We start from the raw sequence: 27,411 nt of genomic DNA on the forward strand, positions 1-27,411 counted from the left end.
AGGACCACACTCACACCAGGGCCTCCATGTACAAAGTCCAGAGACAGTGAGGTGCTTAGTTGCTGGACTAGACCAGCAATGTTAGTAAACAACAGCAGGTACTTTGACAAGTGTCACATCGCTGAATTCTGTGTTTCAGCCTCCATGTCCTGCTATCCTCAGATTACATAGCAAAAGCCTTCTGACAGATTCCCATTAACTTTGTTAGTGGAAAACTCCTGTAAGTTCTATTACTCCGATCACTGGTATAATGCATTGCAATGCATTATATCTATCAGTGTTACACTGACAGAACACCTTTTAGGCCATGCTCCTGGCGTGGTCTAATAGGTCGTCGTAACTGGCAGACTCAAAGGCCATCATTTGACGTCGGGTTGCAATGATCACCATTGGCAGCCCATGATTGCGTTGTGGGGGGGTCTTCTAAATGCTGTGATCACTATTGATCGTGGCATTTAGATGGTTAAATCACTTAAAGGGAACCTGTCAGCAGGATTTTGCACCGTAACCTACAGACAGTGTCAGGTCGGTGCCGTTATACTGTTTAAAATGATACCTTGGTTGATGAAATCTGTCTTGTGGTTGTTGTATAATCTTTATTTTCAGTTTTGAGTTAATGATATGCTTATGCTCCGGGGCGGCCTGTGGGGGGTCTTCATGTGGTGCTCTGATTAGATATTCATAATGCAGACTGCTGACCGGTCACTGATCCCTCACTGACCTGCCCCCTAGTTTATATTATGAATATAATCGCATGTGTAATGTGCATATAATTATTATGGTTGGGGTTATCCTGATGTTTAAAAAAAAAAAAAAAAAATCCATTTGAAAATGGCAGTAGCAGCTATTGGTATATAGAGGTGATCCAATAGCTACTACTGCGCAGGCGCCCTAGAGTAATAACAAATGTCCTCCTCCAAGATGCTGCCGCCTGCGCAGTAGCAGCTATAGGTGTATATAGAGATGATCTGATAGCTGCTATTGCGCAGGTGGATCCAACTTGGGGGAGGATTTTTTTTTCTTCTCTAGCAAGATGGCAGCACCTGCGCAATAGCAGCTATCAGATCACCTCTTTATACACCAATAGCTTCTACTGTGCAGGTGGGGCGGGCGCCATTCTCAAATGGATTTTTATTTTTAACTAGATGGCAGCCCGATTCTAAAGAATCGGGAGTCTAGAATCCATATATACTTTATTTATTCAAATGTAAGAATAATACAATTAATAAATAATAGTAAGAAAGAACAAAAATAATAGGCAGTATATGGAGAAAACACCAAACAAAAGTTCAAAATTGGTGTGAAAATGTCACTGAACCACTTCACAACTAAATATATATAGTTTTGGTAAATGGTATTATCATTTTTTTGACGAAATTCGGCAGGAGCTTGAAGAGCAATGTCACTGGGCCCGCCTCCACGCAGTAGAAACTTGCTGTGAGGTAAAAATTCAAAAATCACACCAAAATGGCGGGCGGAGTGTGTCACAGTACGGCACGTTTCTGACACTGGACACTGTTGACGTCACTTATCTCCGGACATTAGCTCCAGACATTAGCTCCGGACAAAGCCACGGAAGTTGGCACAAATTGCAGGAAGTAGTATTCTAGGCAATTATATATTAGATATCCGGATAACCCCAACCATATTACTCATATACATGTTATTATGCTGCAGCAGAGGTGCCATGGCTGGCGCATGCCGGCAGAAGTTTTTTTTTTCACCCTCTATGTAAATATTATGTTCATTATGTAAACTAGGGGGCAGGTCATTGAGGGATCTGCGACCTGTCAGCAGGCTGCATTATGAATATCTAATCAGAGCACCACATGAAAACCCCTACAGGCCGCCCTGGGGCACGAGCATATCATTAACAATAAGGAATAAACAACAACCACAAGATGGATTTCATCACCCCAGGTATCATTGTAATCAGTATAAAGGTGCCAACCTGACACTGTCTGTAGGTTGCTGTGCACAATCCTGCTGTCAGGTTCCTTTTAAGCCGAGCTCCCAGCTGGGATTGTACTGGCATAACTACTGTGCCTGCACCATATCCAGGAATAATAATAATCTTTATATATATATCGCCAACATATTCCGCAGCACTTTACAGTTTAACAGTTTCAAACGCAACAGTCATAAGTAACAACGTTAACAATACAATAATTAAAGCAAGATAAGACGACCCTGCTCGTGAGAGCTTACAATCTACAATGAGGTGGGGGAGATACAAAGCACAGGTGTACAATGATCGGCCAGCCATCTTGAGGGAGTGGGGGATAGATAGATAGAGATGGTGAATGGGAAGTACTGGTACGTCCATTTAGGGGGATGCACTGCAAAATAGGATGTACCGTTACATCCAATGTCAGGAAGGGGTTAAAGGGATTATGTCAGCAGGTTTTTGCTATGAGAGTAGCATGGTGTAGGCTGGAAACTATGATTCCAGAGATGTCCCTCCTTGGGTTGCATGCTGTCATTTTGATACAGTCACTGTTTGCTGCAAATCTCAGTGCACAGAATGCTGAGCTTTGCATAATTCTTCCCACAGCACTGATTGGCAGCTTTCTGTGTACACTATGCATAGGCAGAAAGCTGCTAATCAGTGGGGGTGTGGTTACATGGTACAAGACTCCTCCTCCTGTAGTGATACTCTCCTGCTAACAGGTTTTATTGAAAGTGCAACAACACAATCCCAAAGAGTGACACATTGCTGAAAGCAGGGTCCCTGCTCCTACATCATGCTGCTGTCAGATTACATAGCATAAACCTACTGACAGATTCCCTTTAAGCACAGGTGAGCCAACACTAGTATATCACGTGTAATGGCCTTCTTGATTATGGTCCCACCGCAGTCCATTGTTGTTTTTTTTAGTAAAGCTTGTGATGTGAAAAAAAAACATTAGCAACATTTTAAAAAAAAACAATACATATAATAAAAAAAACCCTGATTTAAATAATAGGCCCATTTTCTAATGAGAGCTTTTTGTTAAGAAATGAGAACCTCTTGGTCTTGTGAGCACACCTTTTCTGACTTTGGTTTTGGTTGAGCAGATCCGCCTCCCCAGGGTATCTCTTACCCTGCGTCCTTCCTGCATCACAGCCACAGGATGCTTTTTTGTCAAATACTAGTAGTAGTTAGTTTAGGTTTTGTCAAGGTCTCACTTGGATTCTCCCGGATGGCCGCAGACCCCATAATTATAGCGTACTTGTTCTGGTTGCTCTGGTTCCTCTCCGTTGTTCGCTGGTGGTTCCTTCCTGTCTGATGCTTTTGATCTGCTCCCTGTGAAGACATCGCTCAAGCCTTAAACGTCATTTCAAAAGCTCTCAGATCATCCTATGTGTCTCTAAATGTTTGCATTCTGGATCCTGCCCGTCATCCCCGGCTTGCTCTTTGAAGTGCTCTTGGTCCCATTGATCTTCAGACATCAAACTAAGCAGACCTGTGGCACTAATCAGCTTCCATCCTGGGATGGAAGGAATGCTGCACATGCCACCAGCTTTCCCTGCTCGAGGACACTTGATTGTTATGTTCTTCTGTTTATGTCTGAAGAAACAAACATAGATTTGGTGACAGATGTACAGAATACCTCCTCTCTGTTCTCCTTGTCTCCGCCACTCTTTTTTTTCCCCTCCACTATTTATACTTTTTTTTTTTTCTTCTTCACTGTATGACTTTATTCTTTGTGTATCTGTGGCTCAGTGTCGCCGAGCTCTGTTGTCTTTGTGTTCCTATTGCTGGGTGTATGTGCGGCCTGTTCCTCCCTGCAATGAATTCTCTGTGACCCTCGGGGCCTTTTTCCTCACGAGACTTTGAAGTGTTTGCCCAGAGATTGACTGACAAGGAAGTTTTAGTGGCGGCACCAGGGGGAATGGACAAAAAAAAGGGACGCGCTTTGAACTAAAGATCTTTCAGTTTGGAGATGCTGGCTTTAGTTATCTCCTTCACTATGTTAATTATTCACCACGATAATTGGGGGGGAAGAGTAAAGAGAGAGAGGAGGTTATTAAAAAATTCCAGCACTAACACGCTACACAAACCTCATTTTCCAGCTTCCCGCGTGCATAAAAGAAATGTTGTGTTTAAAGGGGGCTAGTGTGTTTCAAGGGGGAGCGAGGGGCCCTTTCTAAGCTGTCCTTTCTCTAAATAGTGAAATCCCTACAGATGAAACATCAAAGCTTTGGCGAGTGTTCTCTCTCTGAGTTTTGACCATGTCTGGTACTCTGTAATTAAAGTTTACGGAAAGCTGTCTTTGTTTTCTGATGGCATGCAACCTTACACAATACAGATAGAAAAGGAAATGTTAAAAAGTCCTGCTTCATATGCTGCACCCATCTGACCTACACGGGCAGCACTCCTTACGGTTTATTCACACACAGCAGATTTTCTGACTGTTCTATTCATTTAAATAGAACTTGCCGAAATGTATGTACCTGCCACTAAAACAACCCATTCACTTGAATTTCTACAGCCCTGAGGAGTCTGCAGCGCTATGTCACCTCCCGTCATACACATCAGCACACGTTCTGAACTGTATGTGCTTGATTCCCAGGGACCAGATGATGCAAGGACATAGGCTTGGCTCAGTCCTTGTGACGCACCTGGTAGTAATAGACATCAAAAGTATGGACGCCTTCTGGTATGCAGGTGCACTGGTGATCCAGTTTGATCTTTTTGATGTTACTGTCCAGTTGGATTAATTGGAGTTGAACAATGTGATATCATCTTTTAAAAAGAGAGGAAACTTCTAGCAAATATGTCCCCTACCAGAATCCCTCCATATCACTTGGAGAGATAAGAAAATAACCACATTTGCACTAATCGCAGGTTACCCTTTGGTGAAAAAAAGGCCAGATATGCACCCATCCTTGTATGCCAGTATTGTGGCTAGTGGATACCACCCAAGTTCACAAATCCTATAAAAAATGGGGTAGTGATAACTTGACATGATGTTACTATTTAATGGACTCATTAGCAGATTTTGCTTAATATCTCATCTTTCTTGTCAGGCTTCTGAAACAAGTCAGATTATTTTTTTTTTTCATTTAATAGTTAATGTATGTCACTTTAATATGGCAGCACTTGATCAGTAGAAGTATAACTTCTGGGATCCATTGATCTTGAAAACTAAGGTGCAGCTCTGCTGGTTTAGAGGACGCAGCACTAAGCAAATATTGCAGCCCATTCACTATCTACATCTGTAGAGGTTAAACTTTCACCAATCATAGTAATATGCCATTACTTTAAATTATGGGAATACGCCTTTTACCTCTTAACAAACTAGGCCTGCTCTGTACACAGTGGGTCCTGGCTTGTGAAACAGCCAGCGCCTGCCTATAACATCAGTGACCTGAGCAAGAGTGGGGAAAATAAGTACCGTATTTGATCCACTGCCAACTTTGCAAGTTTTCCCACCTACAAAGAATGGAGTGGTCTGTAATTTTTATTGTAGGTACACTTCAACTGCAAGGGGCAGAATCTAAAAATAAAAAACAGAAAATCACATTCTATGATTTTTAAATAATTTGCATTTTATTGCATGGAATACATATTTTACCACCTACCATCGAGCAAGGATTTTCGGTCTCACAGACCTGTTAGTTTTTCCCGTGTACTCTTCACTCATAAATAATGAAAAAATAAGACACATGTTCACCCACACAATCGATCACACTCCAACCTCTCCACCATGGCCAAGACCAAAAGAGCTGTATAAGGACACCCGGGACAAAACTGTAGACCTGCACAAGGCTGTGATGGGCTACAGGACAATAGTCAAGCAGCTTGTTGATGACTGCCAATCTTCCTCTGTCTGGGACTCCATGCAAGATCTCACCTTGTGAGGTAGGGATGATTCGGAGAAAGGTCAGGAATCAGCCCAGAACTACACGGGAGGACCTGGTCAATGACCTGAAGAGAGCTGGGACCACAGTCTCAAACATTACCATTAGTAGCACACTATACCGTCGGGGATTAAAATCCTGCAGGTCACGCAAGCACATGTCCAGGCCTGTTCGCCAATGACCATCTGGATGATCCAGAAGAGGCATGGGAGTAGGCCATGTGGTTAAATGAGACCAAAATAGAACTTTTTGGTATCAACTCCACTGTTTGGTGGAAGAAGGATGAGCACAACCACAAGAACACAATACCAACCGTGAAGCATGGTGGGGGAAACATTATTCTATGGATGTGCTTTTCTGCAAAGGGGACAAAGACGACTGCACCGTATTGAAGGGAGGATGAATAGGGTCATATATCGTGAGATTTTAGCCAGCAACCTCCTTCACTCAGTAAGAGCATTGAAGATGGGTCGTGGCTGGGTCTTCCAGCATGACAATAACCTAAAATACACAGCCAGGGCAACTAAGGAGAGGCTCTGTAAAAAGCATTTCAAGATCCTGGAGTGGCTTAGCCAGTCTCCAGCCCTGATCCCAATAGAAAATCTTTGGAGGGAGCTGAAACTCAATGTTGCCCATCGACAGCCCTGAAACCTGAAAGATTTGGAGAATATCTATGAGGAGTGGACCAAAATCCCTGCTGCAGTCTGTGCACATTTGGTCAAGAATCACAGGAAATGTCTGACCTCTGAAATAGCAAAGTTTTCTGTACCAAATAATAAGTTCTGTTTCTCTATTGTATCAAATACTTATTTCATGCAAATAATGAAAAAAATCACACAATGTGATTTTCTGTTTTAATTTTTAGATTCTGCCTGTACCTACGATAAAAATGACAGACCTCTACATTCTTTTTAGGTGGGAAAACTTGCCAAAGCTGCAGTGTATCAAATTCTTATTTTCCCCACTGTAGCTCCAAACACTGCTAATTAGGCATTGAGATGCCAATGTCAATCACTGACTGTGGCATTAAAATATTTTGAAATGGTATGGGCGCGGGGTGCCAACTGAATACCAAGTCAGCCGGTCGCTTAATGAAGGCCATGTTCCAGCCGTCTTGGTGCGTCTTTGGCTGGGCTTCATAGGATATCGCTATTTTTATTATGTACTGCAATACTAATGCTTTGCAGTATGTAGTATAGATACTGCAAAGCATACCTACTAAAAGATGACAGGTTCAAATCCCCCTAGGGGGAGTAAATAAATGTCTAAAGTATTCAAATATTGAAAGAAAAATTACAATACAAAACATAAAAGTTTAACCCCATCACGACCTTGCCCTTTTCGTTTTTGTGTTCTCATTTTTCGCTCCCCAGAGCCATAACTTTTTTTATTTCTCCATCAATATGGCAATGTGAGGGCTTATTTTTTGCGGGACAAGTTGTACTTTTGAAAGACATCATTAGTTTTAGCATGTCATGTACAAGAAAACGGGAAAAAAGTTCCAAGTGCGGTGAAATTGCAAAAAAAAGTGCAATCCCACACTTGTTTTTTGTTTGGCTTTTTTGCTAGGTTCACTAAATGCTAAAACTGACCTGCCATTATGATACTCCAGGTCATTATGAGTTCATAGACACCAAACATGTCTAGGTTCGTTTTATCTAAGTGGTAAAAAAAATGGCAAACTTTGCTAAAAAAAAATTGCGCCAATTTCCAATACCCATAGCGTCTTATTTTTTGCGTGTTGAGCTGGCGTTTTTAATGATACCATTTTGGTGCAAATACATTCTTTTGATCGCCCATTCTTACATTTTAATGCAATGTCGCGGCGACCAAAAAAACGTAATTCTGGCGTTTTAAATTTCTTTCTCGCTAGGCTGTTTAGCGATCAGGTTAATCCTTTTTTTTATTAATAGATCGGGTGATTCTGAAAGCGGCGATACCAAATATGTGTAGGTTTGATTTTTTTATTTTTTATTTTGAATGGGGCGAAAGGGGGGTGATTTAAACTCTTATATTTTTTTTTCACATTTTTTTAAACTTTTTTTTTTTTACTTTTGCCATGCTTCAATAGCCTCCATGGGAGGCTAGAAGCTGGCATAGCCTGATCGGCTCTGCTACATAGCAGCGATCATCAGATCGCTCCTATGTAGCTTAATTACAGGGATGTTATGAGCGCCGACCACAGGGTGGCGCTCACAGCAAGCTGGCATCAGCAACCAAAGAGGTCTCAAGGAGACCTCTGGTTGCTATGCCGACGCATCGCTGACCCCCGATCATGTGACGGGGTCGGCGATGCGATCATTTCCGGCCACGCGGTCGGAAGCGCCGGTTAAATGCCGCTGTCAGCATTTGACAGCGGCATTTAACTAGTTAATAGCAGCGGGTGAATCGTGATTTCACCCGCCGCTATTGCGGGCAGCACATGTCAGCTGTTCAAAACAGCTGACATGTCCCAGCTTTGAGGTGGGCTCAGCGCCGGAGCCCATATCAAAGCAGGGGATCCGACCTCCGCTGTAATAGTACGGCGGAGGTTGGTAAGGGGAGGAAGGTAAGGGAACCTGTCATTCCCCCCCCCCTCAGGCGTTTGTAAGTAAAAGAGCCACCTTGTGCAGTACTAATGCTGCATTCTGACAAGGTGGCTCTTTTAGCTGTAAGTTCGAAGCCTGCGCTGTAAGTTCGAAGGGCAGCGCAACTGCGCATGCCTGACAAAAAACTTACAGCGCAGGCGCCGGGGACGCTAATGAAGGAAGAGGAGGCGGCGTCCGGCACGCACAGGCCATGAATGAGGCAGTGAGGCGTCTTTGTCAGAATGCAGCATTAGTGGCTCTTTTAGTTACAAACGCCTGGGGGGGGAGGGGGGGAGGGGGGGGGTTGGGGTGACAGGTTCCCTTTAAATCACTCTCCTTGTCCCACTCCAAAGAAAAAGAAACATAAGCATATTTGGTATCACAGTATCCGCAAAAGTCTAATCTAATGAAAATATAAAACGATTTCACTCGCACAGTTAACAAGGATGGAATAGTTTAAAGGGAACCTGTCACCCCGAAAATCGCAGGTGAGGTAATCCCACCGGCATCAGGGGCTTATCTGCAGCATTCTGTAATGCTGTAGATAAGCCCCCGATGTTATCTGAAAAAGGAGAAAAAGACGTTATATTATACTCACCCAGGGGCGGTCCCGCTGCTGGTCAGGTCGGATGGGCGTCTCCGGTCCGCTCCGGCGCCTCCCATCTTCATTCCATGACGTCCTCTTCTGATCTTCAGCCACGGCTCCGGCGCAGGCGTACTTTGCTCTGCCCTCTTGAGGGCAGAGGATAGTACTGCAGTGCGCAGGCGCCGGAAAGGTCAGAGGCCCGGCGCCTGCGCACTGCAGTACTTTGTCTGCCCTCAACAGGGCAGAGCAAAATACGCCTGCGCCGGAGCCGTGGCTGAAGATCAGAAGAGGACGTCATGGAATGAAGATGGGAGGCGCCGGAGCGGACCGGAGACGCCCATCCGACCTGACCAGCAGCGGGACCGCCCCTGGGTGAGTATAATCTAACGTCTTTTTCTCCTTTTTCAGGTAACATCGGGGGCTTATCTACAGCATTACAGAATGCTGCAGATAAGCCCCTGATGCGGGTGGGATTACCTCACCCGCGATTTTCGGGGTGACAGGTTCCCTTTAAATACCACATTTGCCATTTTCAGTTGCTGCACTCCCCCCCCCCCCCCCTCCACCCCCCCCAAAAAAAAAAAAACTATAAAATCTACAGCTCAGTGTGCAAAAAACAAGCCTTCATACAGCTCCAATAAAAAAACAAGTTCTCATATGGCTACATTGACAGAAATAGAAATTGAAAAAGTTATGGCTTCTTGGAAGATAAAGAGAAAAAAGCAAAAGCACAAAAAAAAAATGGCTACATCTTTAAGGCTATGTGAACATGTTGCGGATTTTCTGCGGATCCGCAGCGTTTTTTGCGGTGCAGAAACGCTGCAGATCCTCAATTGATTGACAGTACAATGTAAATCAATGAGAAAAAAAAAAGCTGTGTACATGTTGCGGAAAATCTGCTGCGGTTTAAAAGAAGTGGCATATCACTTCTTTTTTGAGAATCTGCAGCGTTTTTGTACCCATTCCATTATAGAAATCCGCAGGGGTAAAAAACGCAGCAAAAACGCACAAAAAACGCTGCGGATCTGCACAAAAAAAACGCAACAAATCCGCAGGTGCGTTTTCTGCCAGGAGAGGCAGAATCCGCAACAGATATTCCTAAGGCTAATCCGCAACGTGTGCACATAGCCTCAAAAGAACCTGTCCCCAGGTCAAAAGTGGCCAATTTTTTTGCCCCTATTTAATTCCCGCTGCTCCCCTGAGTATTCTATTTTGATTAAATCCGCCATATGGTTCTGGAGATTTGGGCCTTTTAATTAAGTTCTAATTTTTCTGGTCTTGTCATTATGGTAAATACATTCCAAGGAATCCTGTGTGCACAATACCCCTGTAAAGACCAGAAAAAGTAGCACGATATATAAAGGCCCATATCTCTAATACTGAATGGCAGACTTAAAAGAAAAAAAACAAACTGGCCACTAATCACCTGGTAACAGGTCCTCTTTACAGGACACCTACACATAATTGTTTATTTTCAACTGTGTGATGGGGCGCTGAAGCCTACAGATTGGTGGGGTCTGGGTCCTGAGACCCCCACCATTTGCTCAGAACATGTCTCATAAGCTCACATTGAGACAGTACTCTACTCTATGAACTCTCAAGGAAGAGCAAGACATTCCTGCTTCTTCAGCAGCTCTCATCCAACAATCAGACAAGTGTTTCAAACGAATAATTGAGACCCCCACTAATCTGCAAAAAAGGAAAAAGAAAGGTTATGTACTCTTTCACAGGTCAAGTGCTGGTCAGCATGGAAATCCATGTAGAAATCTCAGGTCCCATAGACTTTGGCTGTAACATTCTACACACTGGTGGCAGTGGGATACAGACATTCTCCATTTACATGGGTTGCCCTAACTTGAGAAGAGGTACATTTGTTTTCCAGGATGGTAGAGATCTTCCACCTGTCTGAAGGGACCAGCATGTAACAATAAACACTACCCACGTTTCACTTCAAAGGCCCTGGTTACACGGAATTTTCAGGGGATTTGTCCCATTTTCAGTAGATGTATTCTCTAGTCGCTTTCTGTCCCTCAATCTGTATGAGTATTTCAAGAGTAGATGAATGACGAGATATGTTTATTTACTGCACATGCTGTCCTTGCGAGTGGCTTCAATAACTATATATTGCAATGCAATCTTCTTCCTTCCGCCCTCATCTTTACTTACTTAAGGTTTATTCCAGCCATGTTACGTTTGTACAATGAAAAGGTTTTCCATTGTTGCCATATATTTCCTGTGCATATAATCCATTTCCTGCCTTACTGTCATTCAGTAGGAATCTTTTTTATTTTTTTTTCTCCCAGTGGATGTCTGCGCTGGTAATGTGATGAATACTTAGCTGCAGGACTGGTTACAATTACATAGATGAGAACAGTGACTTGTGCTCACTATCCCGAGACTACGGCCAATTCCCTCATCATAAAGATGTCCAAGACCGAAAAACGTAGGATGGTGTCAGTTTATCTTTTTGCTGGATCAAATAACTAACAAACAATTCAAGCAGAATTCATTGCTCTCATCTATTTCTGACCTGGGATATTAGAATGAATATATCCTTTGGATGGCTGTTCCTGTTGTTCGAACAGCATTGCTGGCTTTGTTTTTCACATTGGTTAGTATTAGTTATCAAAGCGCTCATACTGTCACGAGCCATTTACCTGCATGTCCAGGACAGATCTTTATGGAATGACAACAAGCAGAGCACTTAAAACCGTGAACAATTAGTGTAAAAGCTACTGTATATTGTAAAATAATAGAACTTTATTATCCAAAACATTTGTAGAGATGAGCAAGTTGATTTGCAGGACCCTACAGTCTATGGTCACCAGAAGAAAACCCTGTGTACCTCCTCCTACCTGTCAGCATTCCTACCATGTCTTCTGATTAGTAGGCCTGGCTGTACATTGTGTGTTTCTCACCGCAATGATAGCATCGGGCCGGGACTAAAGATCAGAAAAGGTGCTCGGGGATGTTGGTAGAAGGTGTATTGCAGGGTTCCAATCCGGAGTACTGATGATTCTGCTTTAGATTGTTACAAACTATATTGTATACACAACCTGATATTTGCTCTTTGTTTTGTCATCTCACCCCCCAGGCCCAGCTTTTTCCTGCTGCTGTTGTTCATTTTGGGTCACCAAAACAGAAAGGTACGATCTTATGCACAACCAATGTATTCTGTCATGAAATGTGTTTTGCCGTAATGTATAAACGGTAAGTTACAATACGCTGTTTCCTGACATGTGCTGTCACTCTCAGACAATCCTATTATTGCACTACTCCTTTCACATGTCGCCATGTCATCAGTCTGCGTGGAGCATTGTCCATTACTTCCCACAAGGTCATGAAATAATCTCTGATTATGTAGGGTGTTGCTTTTTTCAGCCTCTGATCCTCTGTTTAACCCCTTAATGACCGCCTATATGCATTAAAACGGCGTCCGCTAAGGGTACTTATTCCCTCATTGCCGTTTTAAAACAGCGACCGGGAATAACGCTGTAGCACCCCACAGAATCAGAAAATCTCCGAGGTCTTGCCTACCGGGAGATCATCACACGATTGCTATTATGCAGTAAATAACGGCTATCAGAACCCCCCCCCCCCAAAAAAAATTATGTCCACTGTTAGTTTTTTTTCTGTCTTCTGACATGATATACATGTCAGAGGAGAGAAAAATTATGGCCCCTGAGACCCACGCAATCTCCAGGCCCTCCTGATCCATCCCTGGCCATCCGCGTCATCTTCTTGAAAAAAAAAAATGGGCATACGCAGTATAAACCTGAGCACCCGATGCAAACTGGAGTTGTGAGCACTTGCGTTCAACACTAATGACAACGCATTCAATATGACGACCTAATGTTATCAAATTCTGCGCCGTACATAAGAGATCAAAATCCTCACTATACCCCTGGATAAAATCCTTGAGGGATGTGGTTTCCAAAATGGGGTTACTTGTGGGGGGTTTCCACTGTTTATGTACATCAGGGGCTCTTCAAACGTGACATGGCGTCCGCCAGTTGTTCCAGCAAATGTTACATTCAAAAAGTGAAATGGCGCTCCTTCCCTTCCGAGCTCTGTTGTGCGCCCAAACGGATTTCTACCACAAATAAGGTATTTGCGTGATCAGGAGAAATTGCACAACAAATTTTGTGGTCCATTTTCTCCTGTTACCCTTGTGAAAAAAAATAAAAAATTGGGCCTAAAATACATTTTTTTGTGAAGAAAATTAAATGTTCATTTTTTTCCCCATCAACATTGCTTCAGTTCTCCTGAAGTAACTCAAGGGTTAATAAACAATTTGAATGTGGTTTTGAACACCTTGAGGGGTGCAGATTTTAGAATGGTGTCACTTTTGGGTATTTTCTGTCATATAGACCCCTCAAAGTCACTTCAAATGTGATGTGGTCCCTAAAAAAAAAAAAGGAATGGTTTTGTACATTTGGTTGAAAAAATTAGAAATTGCTGGTCAACCTTTCACCCTTCTAACTTACTATCAAAAAAAGATTGTTTCAAAAATTGTGCTGATGTAAAGTAGACATGTGGGAAATGTTATTTATTAACTATGTTGTGTAACGAGGCATAGAAATTAAAAGTTTGAAAATTGCAACATTTTCTAAATTTTTGCCTAAATTCCATTTTTTCCCACATATAAACGCAAGTCATATCGAATACATTTTACCACTATCATGAAGTACAATATGTGACGAAACAACACTCAGAATCAGTGGAATCCTCTCAAGCATTCCATATTTATTACCACATAAAATGAAACTGATCAGAATTGTAAAATTTGGTGAGGTCATTAAGCTCAAAATTGGCTTGATTACTAAGGGGTTAAAATGGGAGTGCCATGAAATATAAGTTTACAGCATATGTCCTATGAAGGCGTGAACATCATGGGAGGGGGACCTCTGTTTTAGACATCCCCCTCTGAGCTAGATAAGAGAGCTGCTTTGTAAGGCCGGGATCACACATGCGAGAAACACATCCGTGTCTCACATGTGAAATCCCTTCTCTGGCGCCGGCACTCCAGAGCGGAGCGTGCGGCTGCATAGCAACACATGGAGCCGCACGCTCCACTCTGGAGTGCCGGTGCCATAGCTTGGATTTCACATGCGAGACACTGACGTCTTTCTCGCATGTGTGATCCCGGCCTGAGAGCGTTTCTCATTCTGGAAAACTCAAAATGTCTTTGTATTATAATGACAGACCTCCATCTGAATAGTAGCCATGTAATTGTACATTTTGCCTGCAGTTGCTTCTGCATGCATTATCTTTCAGTAGCCTTAGCATCTGTAAGTGAAAAAAAGTAAAAAAAAAAAGTTTGTGCTAGAACCCGGCCGCTGCTTCTCGAAAGTCGTCTCCAATAAAATATCACAAACTGCCCTACCCTCTCCTAGTGTTTCATCACCCATCCCCTGCAGACTGTGAGCCCTCGTGGGCAGGGTCCTCCCTCCTTATGTACCCGTGTGCCTTATTTGCTCATGTTTAATGTACTTGTCTATATTTGCCCCGTATTCACATGTAAAGCGCCATGGAATAAATGGTGCTATAAAAATGTATAATAATAATAATACTACAGCCTCTTACATCACACACTCAATAGAACACTAACACAAGTGAACAGGGGGGTTGTTTATTCAAAATAATTTCCCAAAATGCAAACTGTAAAGCACTACAGAATATGTTAGCGCTATCTAAAATAAAGATTATTATTATATTCTCACACCCATGTACAGTACAGACCAAAAGTTTGGACACACCTTCTCATTTAAAGATTTTTCTGTATTTTCAGGACTATGAAAATTGTTAATTCACGCTGAAGGCATCAAAACTATGAATTAACACATGTGGAATTATATACTTAAAGGGAACCTGTCACCCCATTTTTTCAGTAGGAGATAAAAATACCGTTAAATAGGGCCTGAGCTGTGCTTTACAATAGGGTATTTTTTGTCCCCTGATTCCCTACCTATGCTGCCGAAATACCTTACAAAAGTGTCCTTTTTCGCCTGTCAATCAGGCTGGTCAGGTCAGATGGGCGTGGTCACAGCGCTGTTTCTCCCCCACATCTTGCTTATGTTCCCGTTGGTGGCGTAGTGCTTCTCGCATGCGCAAGTGCCGAATGCACTGCGCAGCTGTAGAAAAAGAGCGCGCTCGCCGCTATTCAGCGGTTTCTCGGTGGGCGCGGCCATCTTCCTGAGGCCGCGCTTGCGCAGATGGAGTCTCCTGCTTCCCGGGGCTTCAGGAAAATGGCCGCGGGATGCCGCGCGTGCGCAGATGGACATCGCGGCGGCCATTTTCCTGAAGCCGAGTTCGAATCTCGGCTTCAGGAAAATGGCCGCCGCGATGTCCATCTGCGCACGCGCGGCATCCCACGGCCATTTTCCTGAAGCCCCGGGAAGCAGGAGACTCCATCTGCGCACGCGCGGCCTCAGGAAGATGGCCGCGCCCACCGAGAAACCGCTGAATAGCGGCGAGTGCGCTCTTTTTCTACAGCTGCGCAGTGCATTCGGCACTTGCGCATGCGAGAAGCACTACGCCACCAACGGAAGCATAAGCAAGATGTGGGGGAGAAACAACGCTGTGACCACGCCCATCTGACCTGACCAGCCTGATTGACAGGCGAAAAATGCCACTTTTGTAAGGTATTTCGGCAGCATAGGTAGGGAATCAGGGGACAAAAAATACCCTATTGTAAAGCACAGCTCAGGCCCTATTTAACGGTATTTTTATCTCCTACTGAAAAAACGAGGTGACAGGTTCCCTTTAACAAAAAAGTGTGAAACAACTGAAAATATGTCTTATATTCTAGGTTCTTCAAAGTAGCCACCTTTTGCTTTGATGATTGCTTTGCACACTCTTGGCATTCTCTTGATGAGCTTCAAGAGGTAGTCGCCGGGAATGGTTTTCGCTTCACAGGTGTGCCCTGTCAGGTTTAATAAGTTGGATTTCTTGCCTTATAAATTGGGTTGGGACCATCAGTTGTGTTGTGCAGAAGTCTGGTGGATACACAGCTGATGAATAGACTGTTAAAATTTGTACTATGGCAAGAAAAAAGCAGCTAAGTAAAGAAAAATGAATGGCCATCATTACTTTAAGAAATGAAGGTCAGTCAGTCCGAAAAATTGGGAAAACTTTCAAAGTGTCCCCAAGTGCAGTGGCAAAAACCATCAAGTGCTACAAAGAAACTGGCTCACATGAGGACCGCCCCAGGAAAGGAAGACAAAGAGTCACCTCTGCTTCTGAGGATAAGTTTATCCAAGTCACCAGCCTCAGAAATCGCAGGTTTAGAGCAGCTCAAATTAGAGACCAGGTCAATGCCACGCAGAGTTCTAGCAGCAGACACATCTCTACAACAACTGTTAAGAGGAGACTGTGCAGCAGGCCTTCATGGTAAAATAGCTGCTAGGAAACCACTGCTATGGACAGGCAACAAGCAGAAGAGACTTGTTTGGGCTAAAGAACACAAGTGTAACAACTCTGCTGGCATCACGGCATGGCCTCACATCTCTCACACAATCTTACCCACTGCTCCAGGCCATGATGTGGTTTCTGTTTCATGCCAGCTCCATGTTCTGTGTGTCTGCTCTGTGCATGCTTCATGGCTATGTGTGTAGGGGGCCGGCGCCTGAACTCTCTGGTTCTTATAGGAATCAGGTGCATCTGTCTAATCAGTTCCTGACCAATTACCTAGAGGCCTCCTGTATATAGTGCAGCTCCACCCTGTGGTCTGGGCCTGTGCAACTTACTCCCTCAGTCAGTTCTTAGCTGCTGAGGTGCCAGGTCCTGTCTCGGTTACTCTCTCTTGTCTGCCACCCAGGGGGGCGTTGTACCCTGGTCTTAGTCCTGTGTAGCCACCCAGTGGGGCTTAGTACCCTGGCCTTTGTCTATGTCTCTGTCTCTTGTCTCGTTCCTGACTGTCTTAGTCTAGTCCTATTCCACTGTCTGTTTATATCTGTCTTGGTTTGCCTTTTCTGCTCTGTTCGCCACTGTCTGTGCTCTGCTTCTCTTTGCTCAGTTCTACCACAACCTGTGCTTCTGTGTCTCTCAGCTTTTCCCTCAGCTCTGCTCTCTGTAACCTTGCTCTGCACTCTGACCTTGCTTTACTCTCTGTGGCTTTGCTCTCTGCTCTGCACTCTGACCTTGCTTCACACTCTGTGGCTTTGCTCTGTGGCTCCGCCTCCAGCATCTCCGCTCTTGGCTCCGCCTCCAGCTTCTCCGCTCTTGGCTCCGCCTCCAGCGTCTCCGCTCTTGGCTCCGCCTCCAGCCTCTCCGCTCTTGGCTCTGCCTCCAGCCTCTCCGCTCTTGGCTCCGCCTCCAGCGTCTCCGCCTTCAGCGTCTCCGCTCTTGGCTCCGCCTCCAGCGTCTCCGCTCTTGGCTCCGCCTCCAGCGTCTCTGCTCCTGGCTCCGCCTCTTGCGGCTCCATCCTTGGCTTTGCCTTCTCCTTCTCTTAGTTCCACCTTCTACTTGTACTCAGCCTCCTGCGTTTCTGTTCTTGGTTCTAGCTCTTGTGCTTTCGCTCTGCATCCGCTCTTGCGGTCTTTCTCTACTTGTTACTTAGTCCTCCTGTCTGAACAGGTTCCTACCTGTTTCACATACCTGCCTGCAGACCGATCCCTACCGGTTCTTCCTATGTTCCAGCCGTACCTGCCTGCCTACCAGAGAGCCAGTCGTGTCCGCCTGCCCACCAGTGTCTGTTGTACCCGTCTGCCTGCCTGTGTCCCAGCCGTGCCCGCCTGTGTTGTGAATTCTGTGGCAGAGCTCCCTCCTGTGGTCACAAGTGGTACTTCGGCTGATTCTCTCTGTGAGCTTCCGTTGGTGGAGGAAAGTTGTACTGCGGCTTCTGAGTTTCCTTCCTCAGGTGATGTGGTGAAGTCGTTAGGTGCTGCTCTATTTAACTCCACCTAGTGCTTTGATCCTGGCCTCCAGTCAATGTTCTAGTATTGGACCTGTTTCCTCCTGGATCGTTCCTGTGGCCTGCTGCTCTGCATAGCTAAGTTCTGCTTTGCTATTTTGTTTGCTGTTTTTTTCTGTCCAGCTTGTCTATTTGTTTTTTCTTGCTTGCTGGAAGCTCTGGGAAGCAGAGGGTGTACCTCCGTGCCGTTAGTTCGGTATGGAGGGTCTTTTTGCCCCCTTTGCGTGGTTTTTGTAGGGTTTTGTGTTGACCGCAAAGTTATCTTTCCTATCCTCGCTCTGTTCAGAAAGTCGGGCCTCGCTTTGCTAAATCTATTTCATCTTTACGTTTGTCTTTTCATCTTAACTCACAGTCATTATATGTGGGGGCTGCCTTTTCCTTTGGGGTATTTCTCTGAGGCAAGATAGGCTTATTTTCTATCTTCAGGCTAGCTAGTTTCTCAGGCTGTGCCGAGTTGCATAGGGAGCGTTAGGCGCAATCCACGGCTGCCTCTAGTGTGGTTGGAGAGGATTAGGGATTGCGGTCAGCAGAGTTCCCACGTCTCAGAGCTCGTTCTATGTTTTTGGGTTATTGTCAGGTCACTGTATGTGCTCTGATCTCTATGTCCATTGTGGTACTGAATTACCTTATCATAACACGCCTGTCAGCCAGTGTGCCAGCCGTGCCCGCTCCGTTCCTTAGTGGGATCAGCAGCCACAGCCAGACATCACCCTGGAGTGGCACCTGGTTGCTTCCTATTGCATAAGTCTGACCTCACCATCAGAGGTTCCAGCGAACACCTAGGAAGCTACTTAGTTACGCCCCTTCCAGGGAAGTTTGGTCTGTGGTCCAGTGGGGCCACACCCTCATATGCCCGCGCCAACCAGTCTGGGCGCGTGCGTGACAACAAGGAATGGACATTAGACCAGTGGAAATCTGTGCTTTGGTCTGATGAGTCCAAATTTGAGATCTTTGGTTCCAACCACCGTGTCTTTGTGTGACGCAGAAAAGGTGAACGGATGGACTCTACATGCCTGGTTCCCACCGTGAAGCTTGGAGGAGGGAGTGTGATGGTGTGGGGGGTGCTTTGCTGGTTACACTGTTGGGGATTTATTCAAAATTGAAGGCATACTGAACCAGCATGGCTTCCACAGCATCTTGCAGCGGCATGCTATTCCATCCGGTTTGCGTTTATTTGGATCATCATTTATTTTTCAACAGGACAATGGTCCCAAACACACCTCCTGGCTGTGTAAGGGCTATTTGACCAAGAAAGGAGAGTGATGGGGTGCTACACCAGATGACCTGGCCTCCAGTCACCAGACCTGAACCCAATCGAGATGGTTTGGGGTGAGCTGGACTGCAGAGTGAAGGCAAAAGGGCCAACAAGTGCTAAGCATCTCTGGGAACTCCTTCAAGATTGTTGGAAGACCATTCCCGTTGACTGCCCCTTGAAGCTCATCAATAGAATGCCAAGAGTGTGCAAAAAAGTAATCAAAGGAAAAGGTGGCTACTTTGAAGAACCTAGAATATAAGACATAATTTCAGTTGTTTCACACTTTTTTGTTAAATATATAATTCCACATGTGTTAATTCATAGTTTTGATGCCTTCAGTGTGAATGTACAATTTTCATAGTCATGAAAATACAGAAAAATCTTTAAATGAGAAGGTGTGTCCAAACTTTTGGTCTGTACTGTACATTATAAACCTGTCAGTATGGGCAGTTAGCTACCTATCAAATGAGTCTACAGCAGTGATCCCAAAATCTTTTTTACCGGAAGAGCCACATTTGGCTCTGAGAGGGTCACGAGACACATCCAGAGCCCCTCGAATACCGTTCCTCAGCTACTGCTCTCCCCTCCCTCAAAGTAGTGACACCCGGAGCCCCTATTATCGGTATGATAGCTAAAGCCTCCCCACAGAAATCACACTGAGGCCGTATACTTGCATCTAGGACTTCCCATTGTAACCTCATTTGGTATTCTAGCATCATCAGCACTCTATCTTGCAATATCATCCTATGTCCAGCTTATAACTTAATGTATCTCTCCAACTCCAAGGCCAGTATATAAGCATCAAGATCTGCTTTTCTAAGTTGGCCTACTCACAAAAGTCACTATCTGGAGTCTCGCTCTTCTGTTTGCTAGATCTGGTGCTAATGCACCAAGCTGGCAGACAGCCGCAAGCCACACATGATGGTCCCGTGAGTCACAAGTTACGGATCCCTGATCTATAGGGACCTAGTAATATTGTAGATGACTTGTGTAACATCTTACTAGCTCCTGGCCAATCAAATCCCCCACATTATGGCTTCACATTATCTCTACATGTACAAAAATAACGGGAACGTTTTATTATTTACATACATCTCCCTTTTCACTTTACAGAACAATTCCTGCGGCAAAACTTTGTGAATGAAGCAATATCTCTTTCTCAGGCTGACATTATCATTGCCAGGTAACTGAGGCTTTAAATTAATGTAGAAGGGCACAACGTGTTGCTGTCCACTTGTCCTCAGTGATGACGTTCTACCTTGCCAGGGCCATGCCACGTATCCCAGCTGTGTCAGCAGCACCTGTGATGGAGGAGTATCTGGACAATGGCTCACAGGCAGCTCACAGAGCACCGGAGAATTATGAAGAGCTGTCAGGAATCCCTGATTCTCATCAGCAAGTTCAAAGGGATCACGGCAAAGTACCCAAGTGGTTGAAACTGCCAGGTAATGAGTGCACATAGCTGAGCCCCACGTGGTCTGGGTTTAGGCTATAGATTACGCTTCCTGAATGTACCTTCTACATTCACATGCTAATTGCTGATGCTTCTGATTTCCTCAGGAAAGAACTGAGTGACGTTCCTCTTTACAGGAGTCTGAGGCATTAAACCGTCTGGTTACCAGTTATTTGGAGTTCTTTCTGCGGTTGAACGTTCTGCATTGATTGGTTGATAGGATCTCGCAAGTTCCTAAGGTTGAACTGACACAGATGTAATTGTACTACATGCGCGTCACGTCTTGCTTCAGCAGTGCTGAAATAAGTGCGCACAAGGAAAGTTGTTTGCATCATTAAATTAAACAAATTAAAGTTTTTTTTGCTATGCCTTTTCCCCCCGTTATTTTTCTGTTACACACAACGTTAACCTTTGCTTACAGCATGTGAGCCAGTGCCGTGAATCCGGTAGTTTGACATTTGGTATGATGTGACGACTCTTGTCTAGATTGATGGTAATGTTCTGTAAGTGGGAAAAAAAACAAACAAAAAAAACTTTTAATGGATGAACATGTCCTTTTGGAAGCTGTTTTCTAGCTGCCTTGGATAATGATCCAAAATGATGCCTCCGACAGCACAACACAGCCTTGTGTTAACGATGCAGGAGACTACTTAAAATGTCCAAATGTCTTTGAAGTCAGCTACTTGGCTCTGATCTCTTTCCACTTCACCATATTGACTTTGCTAATTACTCATCCTCCAACAACAAGGAACCCAAGCTGAAAAGGTCCTTTTTACCTCGAGTTTGTCTGTACTCCCTGTTTCCTCCACCCCGTGCTTTCCTTGGCTGGTGCTTTTCCTGGGTTGAAATTGTCCTTTGTTGGCACGGCTTCCTCAGTGAGGTTGCGTCTGAGCCACACATGAGATGCCGGAGCTGATAAAAGGGACAATCTTTGGCATTTATAAAAAGCTAGGAATAAAATGCACTCAGTGTTCCTCATAATATTTTGCGTCACCTCGTTCTACAACTACACAATTTTCTTTTCTCTGATGAAGCATGGAAAACAGACCTGAATATATAACGACACTCCTGGTCTTTGTGTGCTCAGATGTCATTAATTGTGACTGCTCCGACACCAAAGTGCATATGGAAAGTTAATTAAGGACCTGCACCTTTCCACTGGCGACTGTCACTTGTCCCCTCCCTACCCACACACTTTAATATCAATTGACCAAGCATCAAAGCAACACCTGTCTTTGTCTCTAGTCAGGGAATGTTTTCCTTCATGCCTAATGATTTCCAAATGCTTAAAGTAGAGGGGGTGGGTTGACAGCGGAGTTAAAGAGGAGCTATAGTTTTAGCAGACGCAAAGGGACCGCTTGGTATTTAGAGAGATTGAGTTTAAAGAGAATTTAGGGGATGTTTTAGAAAAGGGGAAAGAAAACTTTTGGGAGGTTTGCTGCACAGAGAGGAGTCACTCTGTCTGAAGGACTCAGTCTGTTTTCGGAAGTGTTTCTCAAGATGCTCATGAAAAAGTTTCCCAATTTGCTCCATAAATTTCTTTGAAGAGTGGCCAAAATTGCAAATGACGAGCAGTATGTTCTCAGAGATGAGATAAGCAACTTGTGATCCGGCTGCAGATTCATCAGAAGAGAATGAATACATGTGGTTGGATTGAGAATTTCTGTGCTTATTCTGTAAGTGGGATCTGTGGTGACAGCCAAAGAAGGCTTAGAAATGAATTTTCTAATAATTTCTTCAGTTGATATTTCCTATCAAGTTAGGAACCCAGGTTAACCTTTTCTCGGTTACATCTGGGAAAGCTGGGTGACGTTCTAATTAGGTAGAGCTCAAAAGTTAAGAAATTAGACTATATAGTTTCATTATTACTAACGAGACTTTATGAAAAATGTGAAGTATTATTCAAAGAAAACATTCTTACAACTCATATTGGTGGGGTCTCATTCCTGAAAGACAAGCTGAGAAGAAAGATGTTATCACATACCTAAGTAACATTGCTAGCCAACAATGTGTGAAGCTAGGTGATATCCGTTATAAAAGGCTAGGCATAAAGCTTTCTTTACATTGGGCAAATAGGGTTTTACAACTTATTTGAGTAGGGTTTAACCCCTTAGTGACGGAGCCAAATTTTTGAAATCTGACCAGTGTCACTTTATGTGGTAAAAACTCTGCAACGCTTCAACAAATCCCAGTGATTTTTTAGATTGTTTTTTCGTGACACATTATACTTTGTGATAATGGTAAATTTAGGTCAATATGTTTTGTGTTTATTTATAAAAAAATATCAAAAATTTGAGAAAAATGTAAAAAAGTTTGCAATTTTCAAAATTTGAATGATTATCCCTTTAATCCAGATGGTCATACCACAGCAAATCATTAATAAATAACATTTCCCACTTGTCGGCTTTACATCAGCATCATTTGTAAAATGTTGTTTTATTTTGTTAGCATTTTAGGAGGTTTAAAAATGTAGCAGCAATTTTTCATTTTTTCAAGGAAATTTACTAAATTTATTTTTTTAGGGACTTATCCAGGTTTGAAGTGACTTTAGGGGTCTCATATATTGGGAAACCCCCAAACGTGATACCATTTTAAAAACCGCACCCCCTGACATATCGAAAACTGCAGTCAGGTAGTTTATTAACCCTTCAGGTGCTTTACAGGAATTAATGCAAAGTGGTATGACAGAAATGAAAATGTGTATTTTTTACCACCTAAATGTCTCTAACTTCTGAACAGATTTATACAGCCGTCAGACTTTAAGGCCCCTATTTGGTCATGAATAGCCATGGCAAACATCAGGACCACAAAATCGTGATCTAAGGGCACCAATTGATATAAAGAGGAAGCCCCCACACTCTGTTGACCATATATAATGATGTAGTCACTATTGACAGCAGCATCTAAGGGGTTAAACAGATTTGGACGGTGCAAACACTGATCGTGGCTGATGCAGAAAGTTGTCAGCTATAGTGGACAGCCGACAGCTGCTGCATTGTCACCTGTATGGAGAGGCTATGCTCTTATATCTCAAGTCAGTTAAAAGACGTATTGGCTGTCATTAAGGGGTTAAAGGACTGAAACCTATCAACTCTCCAGGGTCATAATAGGTTGATAGGGATGCCTTTGCATATTTGGGCAGATGTAGAAACTATGAAAATAAGCTATATTTAAAAGCACCTGAAAGGATCATAAGGGTGGTACCAATTCTCAAGTCACACTGACCATTCTCCCTCGCAACTTCTGCAGCATCTAGCGCAGGGGTGCATAACTTTTTTTGGTCCAAGGGCAACATTGTTTTACTGAACCAATCCTGGAGCTGCACTAAAAGTTAAGGTTTTACCTTCAGACATTTATGACATATCAAAAGTTTATACCATAAATATCTGATAGGTACTCATAGGTTTTTATTGTAGTTTTCAGTTAGTGAGATTCTCGTGCTTCGGGGCGGCCTGTGGGGGGAGGGGGTCTTTATGTGGTGCTCTGTTCAGCTATTCATAATGTATACTGCTGACTGGTCACTGGTCCTTCAGTAACCTGCCCCCTATTTTATATACTGCATATGATATTGTTGGCTTACACAAATTACCTAGTAGAGGTATGAAGAGAAGAGGGAAAACGTAGATAGAGATCTTTCTTTTATTGAAACAATATTTAAAACACATGTAATATAAAAGACAGCAAGATGGAAAAATTGAGACCTCCAAAAAAGTCAGGGTGTGACATATACAGCTGGTAAATTTTAGGTCTATCTGCACATTGGAAAGTATTCCCCTAAAGGGATCATCATCAATAATTTTGGTTAAGTTTACTTCTCTTTGGTGAGGACTGCAAAGGGTATTAACGAGACATTTTCATGTCCACCCATCCCATCAAGTCCACATGATCCCTTTACATTACATATGTTTTAAATATTGTTTCAATAAAAGAAAAATCTTTTTATCTACTTTTTCTCTCGTCACTTCATACCTCTACTAGGTAATTTGTGTAAGTATCTATGATTGAAGTGCTATTTATTGCCAATTTAAACTTTGGATTATGGGATTAATATGATATTGTTGGCTTAAAAAAAATTCAACATGCGCAGTGGCAGCTATCGCTTCCAGGTGCTACTGCGCAAGAACCATGTCCATTTTGCTGCAGCCAATTTTTTTTTTTTCTGGCAGAATGGCGCTGCCGGTTGCCTTTTCCTGAAGGTAAATTGTTTTTTTCAAAGCCATTAATATATGCAGTATGTAAAATAGGGGGCTGGTCAGTGAAGGATCAGTGACCTGTCATCTACTATATAATTGTCTACGGGTCACTTCCGTCCGTCTGTCTGTCACAGATATTCATTGGTCGCAGCCTCTGTCTGTCATGGAAATCCAAGTCGCTGATTGGTCGCGGCAAAACAGCCACGACCAATCAGCGATGGGCACTGTCTGGTAGAAAATGGCCGCTCCTTCCTCCCCGCAGTCAGTGCCCGGCGCCCGCATACTCCCCTCCGGTCAGCGCTCACACAGGGTTAATGGCAGCGTTATATACTCCCCGTCCGTCGGCCCTTCAGATCCACAACAGGCCTTTCCCGCTCGCGATGCTCCGGTAACCGGTCCATGCTGCGATCTCGCGAGACCGCAATGCACTCTTCAGACCGGAGCGCACGAGGACCATTGGTGTTGTGGACCTGGTGGTTAGGAGCACCCGGAATGACCTGATGGTTAAACTCACACAGGACAAGCTCTGGGAAGTGGGAGCTCTGCTGACCGCAACCCCTAATCCTATCACACAACTAGAAATAGCCGTGGAGCGTACCTAACACGACCTAGACGCCTCTTCACAGCCTAAGAGCTAACTAGCCCTAAAGATAGAAAATAAAGCCTACCTTACCTCAGAGAAATTCCCCAAAGGAAAAGGCAGCCCCCCACATATATTGACTGTGAGTTAAGATGAAAATCACAAACACAGAAATGAAACAGGTTTCAGCAAAGGGAGGCCAGACTTACTAAACAGACTGAGGATAGGAAAGGTATCTTTGCGGTCAGCACAAAAAACTACAAAAGACCACGCAGAGTGTGCAAAAAGACCTCCGCACCGACTCACTGTGCGGAGGTGCCACTCTGCATCCCAGAGCTACCAGCTAGCAAGGCAAAATCATGATAGCCAACTGGACAACGAAACAATGAACAAATAATAACTAGCAGGGACTTAGCTTCTGCTGGAGTATACAGGTCACCAGAAAGATCCAAGAGCGAACTGAACCAGTACAAGAACATTGACAGCTGGCATGGAGTAACGATCTGAGTGGAGTTAAATAGAACAGCCAGCCAAAGAATAAACTACGTCACCTGTGGAAGGAACCTCAGAAGCAACAGCTCCACTCACAGCCACCAGAGGGAGTCCATGAACAGAACTCGCCGAAGTACCATTCATGACCACAGGAGGGAGTTCGAAAACAGAATTCACAACACATTGGTAACTGGCCGCTTCGATCGGGAGGCTCCAAAAGACGAGTATGTAAGTTTTTTATTTTAATTCTTTTTTTTTTTAACAGGGATATGGTGCATACAACGTGACTGTGCTGTATACTATGTGGTTGGGCAATATACTACGTGGACATGCATATTCTAAAATACCCGATGCGTTAGAATCAGAGCACCACATAAAGACCCCCCACAGGCCACCCCAGAGCACGAGAATCTCATTTACTCTAAACTGCAAAAACAGATATTTCATCAACCAAGGTATCATTGTGATCAGTCTAATGGTGTCAACCTGATACTGTCTGTAGTTTAATTGGAAAAATCCTGCTCACAGGTCCCCTTTAAAAAGGAAGATGTCATGCACGCCCACGGCACTTTACAATAGTTTATGGGCTTCGTACTCACGGTCTAATGTCTCACAACTTCCATAAACTACAGTGGAGCCGCAGACACTGAAGGTCAGCAGCCGGTCTACTGCCTACTCTTTTCTGAAAAGTTGAACTGGACTAGAGACCCCATTGCCCTGATGTAGGAGGCATCCAGAGAGGTCTACCCAGCGCACCATTGGAACTTACCAGTCCTAGCTCCTCAGCTGCGGACTACTACTCTTCTGTCTGAAGCTGCTCAATTATAATCACACAAGTATTTTTCTGTCCATATGGATGCGGGGCATCACAGGCTGCAGGTTGTATACTCCTGATCTAGCGCACGCGCAGTGACGTGTACTGGCCTCTCGCTGCACATGTGCCAAATGCCATCTGAGCTGCCAGGCCCGTCCATGAACTACGTTCTCCCGATGATAAGAGATTCATTTTAAAAGGTGATCGGCAAGAAGGAAAAAAAAATAAATCACTTTTTGGCTTTGTAAAATTGGAGAAACTGTTAGATAATATTGTATTGGAAGTTGCAAGACCACAACCTGGGCTGCTCTAGTCATAGGTTCCCATGATCATGTCCAAGTTTTCTTATCAGACAATTACACTACTTCTGTCAGCTTGCCTTCTCTCAATCCATACTAGTGCCATCTCTTCCCCAGGTAAGAAGCACACATTCCCATATGTCCGTCTCACATTGCACCATTGTCCAGTTTTGAAGTTCCAGCTCATTTTAATAATTTTTATTTATGTAACACATTCGGCACCACTATAGAAGAGCGTGCAATCTTTGAAGAAAAAGTTAACACAAAAGGTAAAAAGTGCTGGTAGAGTCTGGTCCAGCCATCTTTATAACAGAATTCATGTAAAGCTGCATGAACCAAGCACCTGTCAGAATCTGTATATGTCCAGATACAAAGGTACAGCGCACAGATGACGGTCTGTTTTTAACATTG

General features: G+C 43.9%; 1 protein-coding gene across 6 annotated transcripts in view; it reads left to right on the forward strand.

The window, feature by feature from the left end:
- The window catches only part of ASPSCR1 (ASPSCR1 tether for SLC2A4, UBX domain containing), a 106,524-nt gene extending 79,577 nt beyond the window's left edge, over positions 1-26,947 (forward strand). For 4 of the 6 annotated variants that reach the window (XM_069752463.1, XM_069752467.1, XM_069752462.1 and 1 more), the window contains 4 exons: positions 12,095-12,146; positions 20,283-20,352; positions 20,436-20,614; positions 20,730-20,988. In XM_069752463.1, coding sequence (XP_069608564.1) covers positions 12,095-12,146; positions 20,283-20,352; positions 20,436-20,614; positions 20,730-20,740 — 312 coding nt within the window. In that variant the 3' untranslated portion in view covers positions 20,741-20,988. Of the gene's footprint in view, positions 1-12,094; positions 12,147-20,282; positions 20,353-20,435; positions 20,615-20,729; positions 20,989-26,415 lie in introns of those variants that run through there. The other 2 variants (XM_069752468.1, XM_069752466.1) reach the window with 2 other exon arrangements.
- Positions 26,948-27,411: the final 464 nt, after the last annotated feature.

The sequence above is a fragment of the Ranitomeya imitator genome, chromosome 2 (genome assembly GCF_032444005.1).
Source record: "Ranitomeya imitator isolate aRanImi1 chromosome 2, aRanImi1.pri, whole genome shotgun sequence".
In the NCBI taxonomy this organism is placed as follows: domain Eukaryota; kingdom Metazoa; phylum Chordata; class Amphibia; order Anura; family Dendrobatidae; genus Ranitomeya; species Ranitomeya imitator.